Raw genomic sequence first — 7,958 nt, forward strand, 5'->3', positions numbered from 1 at the left:
TACCTCATGGAAGAAGGCACCAACTCTTTTTCTTTTTTTAAAATCCTCACCCAAGGATATTTTTTCCAATGATTTTTTAGAAAGAGTGGAAGAGAGAGGAAAAGACAGAGAGAAATATCAATGTGAGAGAAGCACATTGATTGGTTGCCTCCTGCAAGAATGAGCCCTGACCAGGGCCCAGGCCAGGGAGGAGCCTGCAACCAAGGTATGTGTCCTTGACCAAAATCAAACCTGGGACCCTTTGGTCCACAGACAGATGCTCTACCCACTGAGCCAAACCAGTTAGGGCAAGAAGGCACCAACTCATAGTAAAGAGTTAAACTCTTACCAATGTCCATTAGCATTATAATTGGTATTCTTTAGAAACACAGACATTCTCAACATTAAATAATAATATCTAACTTGAAGCTAAAGGCTTAGGTTCTTTAACATATGAATATGTCATGGCTGAATAATATGTTCATATTTTTAATATTATTCAACCATGAGAAAGAAAAATATCTTTCCATTTGTGACAAGATGGATAAATATTGAAGGATTTATGCAAAGTGAAATAAGTCCCACAGGAATAGTCTCATACTATATGACATCACTTTATGTGGAATTAAAAATGGACAGTAGAATATTGCTTACCAGCACTGAGGGTGGGGAGATTTTGTATAAGATTTTTGGAACTAATAGATAAATAAGTCCTAGAGATCTAATGTACAACATAGAATTTATAGTCATTAATAACTATATACTTAATTTTTAAGTTTCAAAGAGATTGAATTTTAATTATTTCCACCACACACAAAAAAATGAGAATTGTGTGACATGATAGAAATACAATATAAATGTTGGAACTATCAAAGATATAAAACAATGACAATATATTAAAGGCTGAAATGAACAAGGTAAACAATATGATAAGAGAGGTAATTCCAGCAGATAAAAGAAAACTATGACAAAAACTAAGTGGAAATGTAAATTTGCTGGACCAATTTTGGAACCACAGAAAGTATTACCTTTCATTTGCCATCTTATATGTCAGTTTTACCAGTGACTTCTAAATCTGTACATTATTTGTAAGGTTAGGAAAACCCTAAGACTTGTCTATCTAAGTGGAGAATGTGTGTGTTGGGTTTAGGATGATAGTGAAGTCTTATTGAGTTGCGTTATCTAATTTGTATATAAGACATTGTAATTAAAAGTTTGGATTCACCTGTTTCTTGCAGTTTTAGAACTAGTAATTGCAGACTCTGGAAATGTGAATAGTCTATGATTTAAGGCTGTTAGAAGCGAGGAAGCTTTTCAAGTGCTAAAACGAAAGACTTCTAGTTTTTGGCTCAAATTCAATTAAGTGCTGTTTGTATACCAGGATATGTGAGATGTAAATGTAATAGGTCATTTTCACCCTCTTAGAGCTATAAAATTTTGTAGGACAGAAATAGCTTGTACTACTGAGTTAACAGAAGTTATACTCAAGTATCATGTTTTTAAAACTATATGTATATCTATATATATACATATATAGATATAGATATATATGTGTGTGTGTGTATATATGTGTATGTGTGTGTGTATGTATATATATGTGTGTGTGTGTGTGTGTGTGTGTGTATATATATATATATATACAGAGTTAAGTTTGTTGCTGTTAACCTGTCTGGATTTCAAATGTATGCTGATATATATATATATATATATCCTATATAATAATAGACAAATATGCAAATTGACCATACCTCCGACACACCCAGAAGCCACGCCCACAAGCCACGCCCACCATCCAATCAGAGCGAGTATGCAAATTAACCCAAACCAAGATGGCTACAGCCACAGAGAGCAAGGTTTCCTAGGTAACAGAGGAAGCCAAGCTTTCTGCCTGCCCTTGCCAGGCCTAAGCCTCCACTCAAGCTACAAAGTTTCAATTATAGAAGGTAAACAAATTCAAACAAATGGCGGCAGAATGGAGCTTGAGAGAGCAGGCCAGGGTTGCCGCTGGCAACAGGGGAAGCAAAGCTTTCTGCACACCCTGGCCGGGCCCACCCGCTTAAGGCAACAAAGTTTCAATTATAACCCCAACACAAACAGCTTCAGGCCTCGGAGGGAGCCCCAGGCTTGGCTCTGCTCCAGGCTACAAAGTTTCAGTTGTAGAAAGAAAATAAATTCCAGATACCAGGGTCTCCACTTGCGTCCCAGGGGGCGTGGCCGGCCTGCAAACCACCACAGGCCCCTCGCTCAGGCCGCCCCATGCCCCAAGGGAACCCCACCTTGATCAGGGACACCCTTCAGGGCAAACCAGCTGCCCCCACCCCTATACCAGGCCTCTATCCTATCTAATAAAAGAGAACTATGCAGATTGATCATCACTGCAACACACAATATAGCTGCCCCCATGTGATCAAAGATCCTGCCCCCATGTGGACACAAGATGGCCACCACAAGATGGCCAGCAGGAGAGGGCAGTTGGGAGGCACCCGGCCTGCAAGGGAGGGCAGTTGGGAGGCACCCTGCCTGCAAGGGAGGGCAGTTGAGAGGGATCAGGCCTGCAAGGAAGGGCAGTTGGAGGTGATCAACCCTGCAGGAGAGGGCAGTTAGGGGTTACCAGGCCAGCAGAGGAGGGAAGTTGGGGGCAAACAGGCTGGCATGGGAGTGATTAGGGGGTGATCAGGCTGGCAGGCAGAAGCAGTTAGGGGCAATCAGGAAGGCAGGCAGGCAGCAGTTGGGAGCCAGCAGTCCTGGATTATGAGAGGGATGTCCGACTGCCCGTTTAGGCCCGATCCCAGGGATCGGGCCTAAACGGGCAGTCGGACATCCTTTGAGGGGTCCGAGATTGGAGAGGGTACAGGCTGGGCTGAGGGACGACCCCCCTCTGTGCACGAATTTCGTGCACCGGGCCTCTAGTATATATATATATATATATATATATATATATATATATATATATATATATATATATTACACACACATATATACACTGAGTGGCCAGATTATTATGATCTCTGAATGCATAAGAATCTGGCCTCTCAGTGTATATCCTATATAATAAAAGGCTAATATGCAAATTGTCCATTTGACCAGCAGGCAGGCTGGCCAACCGCCCATGTCCCCTCCCCCTGGCCAGGCTGGCCGGACCCCACCCATGCACGAATTCATGCACTAGGCCTCTAATATATATATGTGTGTGTGTGTATATATATATATACTGAGTGGCCAGATCATTATGTGTTCAGAGATCATAATAATCTGGCCACTCAGTGAATATATCATATACACCCACACATCAAAAAAGGCCTAAAGCAGACATCCATGTAATTACAGTTGCAAAATGAAGACATTTTGGAAAGAACATTGTATCATAGTTCATTCATTTGCAGTGGCTCTTTGTTCCTTTTTCTGGTGGTAATTTTAGAAATGAGTGTCAAGTTTAAAATTATCTCCACTAAATTGGGGTTTTGCTGCTTGAACTCTGCACTGGGTCCTCAAATAAACCGATGTGAATGTAGTTGCCCCCGCCCCAACATGTGAAGAAACAGCCACACCCCAACAGAATAGGAGGAAAAATCTAGAATTATTTCAAGTTTTATCTTTTTTGTATATTAAAATGAAATAAAATAATAATAATAAAAAATAAAACATCACAGCCAGCGTGGCTCAGTGGTTGAGCATCGACCTATGAACCTGGAGGTCATGGGTTTGATTCCCAGTCAGGGCATATCCCAGGTTGCAGACTCCGATCCCCAGTGCAGCAGGCAGCCTATCAATGATTCTCTCTCATCATTGATGTTTCTATCTCCCTCTCCCTCTCCCTTTCTGTATGAAATAAATAAACTTAATAAAAATATTTTTTTTAAAAAGAATGCCTACAACAGGCTCATCAATAGACTTGACACAAAGGACCAGGACTATAGAGCAATGGCTGATTTTAGGGGTATGAATGAGAAAATACAAGATGAACCTAGCGACTTTGTATGCCATGAATAAGTGAGTGCTGGAGAAAAAATTTTAAGTGCTAAATACTCTTTATTTGATAGTATACATAAACCACACTAAAATGCCTTTCATTCAGTAAAAGGCAACAGTTTAGAAACAGGGAATTTTATTAAATGGTACAGTTGGAACCAAAAAGATAAAATGGTCACTGCCAGCTTATCTGCAGAGCTTGCCTTTTACTAGGCTAATGAAAACAACTTGAAACACAAGCAAGTCTTGCAGGTCTAAGAGACAGGGAAGGGATTTCCTCAGAATGTAAACATTTTAATACAACTAGTCATATAAATCTAAATATAAGCCAATCTCCTGGAGGTTTTGAGATGGCAATCACCAGCTCTGTGAAAAGTTGAACACTAGGAATCAAGTCCAATTATATTTTTAGAAAGGAGGACAGTGACAGCACATGCTGAACCAAAATGATCACCAAAGCTCAAAAAGCTGACCATATTCATTTAACCACAAACCAATCTTATTTAAATCAGGACTGCTTGGAAGAAATGCTCTATTAGCCATTCATGATCTGAATTCTGGTGTATGAGATCAATTTAAATATGGTACACATAAAAAAAGGCATGAGACATTTGTAATAAACAAGGCAGTGGCCAACTATTACTCGTTAGTAGCTTTTTTGAGATAAGCTACAAGTCTGCCCTTTCTGCACTCTTCTTAATGCCAGTGAAGATCGTTTTTGTTCCAGGGATGTACTTCTTGGGATTCTCCAAAGCCTCACCCCAGGTGATACCTTTGTTCTTGTTGGCATCCGTGTAAGAAAATCCAGGAGCCTGACCTGTCTTTCGCCCAAAGAGACCATGGAGATTTGGCCCAGTCTTGTGCTTGCCTCCCTTTTCCACATTATGGCACCAGGCCCACTTCTGAACAAAAATATTCTTGCCCTTCCCAACATCACCCATTTTTAAATTGCTCGGTAGTCATGCACGACACGGAAATCCCCACTTGCAAGCTGGATGTCCCACTCTCTCTGGAGAAAAAAAAAATTTTTTTTAATATATTTTATTGATTTTTTACAGAGAGGAAGGGAGAGAGATAGAGAGTCAGAAACATTGATGGGAGAGAAACATCGATCAGCTGCCTCCTGCACAGATGTGCCCGCAACCAAGGTACATGCCCTTGACCGGAATCAAACCTGGGACCCTTCAGTCCACAGGCCGACGCTCTATCCACTGAGCCAAACCGGTTTCAGCAAAAAAAAAATTTTTTTTAAGTCTGAGTCCATTTCCCTTTGTTGCACAGGGAAAGTGGCATTTGCCTCCTCAGTCACTTGATTCTGGACACTTGGGAAGAAGGGAATTTCTCCCCAAATAGCTACTAAGCTGTGTCTTCTTTAATTCAGTTATTCTCCTAGGTCGTGCTCCTATTTCATAAACTTTTTATTTTGCTTCTAATGAATGAATATGGGAAAATAATGAAAGAATACAGAAAGGGAAAAAAAAAGTTTACAATGGAGAAACCCAGCAGACATCACCTTAACCACATCAACAAGGTTAAAATCCCCAGCAATAAGTCACATTGATGTCACAAAGTGAGGCAATGAGAAGGGCATTTCCACTCTGCAGTAAACTTCCCCCTCATCATTAACCCCAGTTTAATTATGAGAAAACATCAAACAAACATAAATTGGGACATTCTACAAAATAACTGACCAATACTCTTCATAAGTGCCAATTTTATGAAGGGAAAGTATAGACTGAGAAACTTTCCCAGATTCAGGGACACTAAAGTGAGACTGACAAATGCAACCCAGAAAACTGAATTATTAGCTGAATTATAAAAAGGACATTAGCAAACAAACAAACAAACAAAAAAAAAAACCTATTGAAATCTGAATAAAGTATATAATTAAGGTTAATATAATTTTCTGATACTATTTTCCTAGTTTTGATAAATTTATCATAGTTATGTTAGATGGAAACTGTAGTATATAGGAGCCTTCTGTACAATATTTCCATAACTTCTATAAATCTAAATGTATTTCAAAATTAAAAAGTTTAAAAAAAAAACCTCATTGGGCCTTATATAGATTCCAAACACATGCCTAAGGCTGATTCATACTTTTGATATTGTTTTAGACTATCCCAAATTTCTATATCTACTATGACACAGATGGGCTATTAATTTTTCTTTTATATTATATGCTACTGATAGTGTGTGATGACAAAGAGTGCCATTTGATAGAGGAATTCTGCCAACTGCTAAGTCTGCTCTTCTCTCTGAACATATTATCTGTCTGGGTTTCTAAGTCTCTTGTCTGTTAATGCTATATGGAGTGCAATTTTGAATGTTTCTTCTATAGTTGATCTTTCATCTGTATTTACTGACAAAAGTCTTTTTTCTTTTAACTAGAAAATATTCATTTGGTGTATTTTGGGGAAAAATAAATAAATTTGATTGGCTTATCAAAAAACTACTGTGCTTAATTTGAAAATACTATACGAAATCTGATATAATTTATCCTAATATATAAAAAGGCAGGGGCTGTCATGACCAAAACAACTGGATGGATGACCGAACACAGACTGCATGGGGCGACCAGGCCGGCAGGGGGGTTAGTGAGGGATGACCAAACTACTGAACAGCTGGCTGTGTGGGGTGACCAGGCCGGCAGAGGGGGCAGATGGGGGCGACCAGGCCGGCAGGAGGGCCTAAGGGGCTACCAGGCTGGCAGGGGGGCAGCTGGGGGCAACCAGGCTGGTGGGAGGGGGGCAGCTAGGGACGATCAGGCCAGCAGAGGAGGGCAGTTGGGGGCAACCAGGCCAGCAGGGGGGCTGTAAGGGGCGACCAGGCCAGTGGGGGGGCAGTTAGGGGCAACCAGGCTGGTGGGGGAAATTGGGGGTGACCAGGCTGGCAAGGGGGGCAGTTGGGGGTGACTAGGCCAGCAGGCAGAGGAGGTTAGGGGTGATCAGGCTGGTGGGGGGGGTAGTTAGGGAAGATCAGGCAGGCAGGCAGGTGAGCACTTAGGAGCCAGTGGTCCTGAATTGTGAGAGGGATGTCTGACTGCTGGTTTAGCCCTGATCCCCAAGATCGGGGCTAAACCAGCAGTCGGAAATCCCCTGAGGGGTCCTGGATTGGGGAGGGTGCAGGCTGAGCTGAGAAGATACCCCCCCATGCATGAATTTTGTGTACTGGGCCTCTAGTATATATATAAAAGCCTAAGCGACCAAACAACCAAATGACCAGTTGACCGGTCGACCAGTTGCTATAATGCGCACTGACCACCAGGGGGCAGACGCTCAATGCAGGAGCTGCCTCCTATTGGTCAGTGCGCTCCCACAGCCAACCTCCCGTGGCCAGCCAACCTCTCCCAACCCCACCGGCCGGTCCCCAACAGCCCCAAACACTGGCCAGGCCGAGGGACCACACCTGTGCATGAATTTGTGCACCAGCCCTCTAGTATTTCATACAATAAACTGGACTTAGATTGGAACAAACTAATCAGTGTTCCAATAAAAATATATACCAGGATTTCTTCTGTTATTTGTACACGTGTTCAACTTTCAGATTCACTTACCTAGCACAAACAGATTTACATTGTATATGTCTTAGTACAGCCCTGTTTGCTATGAGTACAACTTGATTCTGAGTTCTAGTATTATCTTTTTATTTTCACTCCATCATGAGCCATTTGTAAGCCATAAGATACATCATTGTGAATTGGTGATTTTACTAGTTTTCTATTGCTGTGTAACAAGTGACGACAACCTTAGGGGCTTAAAAAAAAAGACACACTTATTATTTCACAGTTTCCATAGAGCAGATGTCTTGTCAAGACTTGACCAAGTCCTCTATTCAGGATCCCTCAAAGCTTAATCAAGGTATTAGCTAGGCTGCATTCTCATTCAGGTGTTTGGCTGGTGAAGAATCCATTGCCGGGCTCACTCAGGTTATTGACACAATTTATTTCCTTGTTATTATATGACTCAGGGCCCTAGCTTTCTGCAGGCTGGAGGTTGCCTTCAGCCACC

At 41.6% G+C, this 7,958-nt stretch overlaps 1 protein-coding gene across 1 annotated transcript; it reads right to left on the reverse strand.

Moving 5' to 3' along the window:
* Positions 1 to 4,583: 4,583 nt before the first annotated feature.
* LOC129150288 (cytochrome c-like) lies at positions 4,584 to 4,889 on the reverse strand. Its single transcript, XM_054721224.1, has one exon. It carries the CDS (start codon positions 4,887 to 4,889, stop codon positions 4,617 to 4,619), a length of 273 nt encoding a protein of 90 aa, XP_054577199.1. The 3' UTR covers positions 4,584 to 4,616.
* Positions 4,890 to 7,958: the final 3,069 nt, after the last annotated feature.

The sequence above is a fragment of the Eptesicus fuscus genome, chromosome 9 (genome assembly GCF_027574615.1).
Source record: "Eptesicus fuscus isolate TK198812 chromosome 9, DD_ASM_mEF_20220401, whole genome shotgun sequence".
Classification (NCBI taxonomy): Eukaryota; Metazoa; Chordata; class Mammalia; order Chiroptera; family Vespertilionidae; genus Eptesicus; species Eptesicus fuscus.

Bases quoted from the DNA above. Each gene is read 5' to 3' on its own strand.
- LOC129150288 (XM_054721224.1), bottom strand. From the start codon at position 4,889: ATGGGTGATGTTGGGAAGGGCAAGAATATTTTTGTTCAGAAGTGGGCC.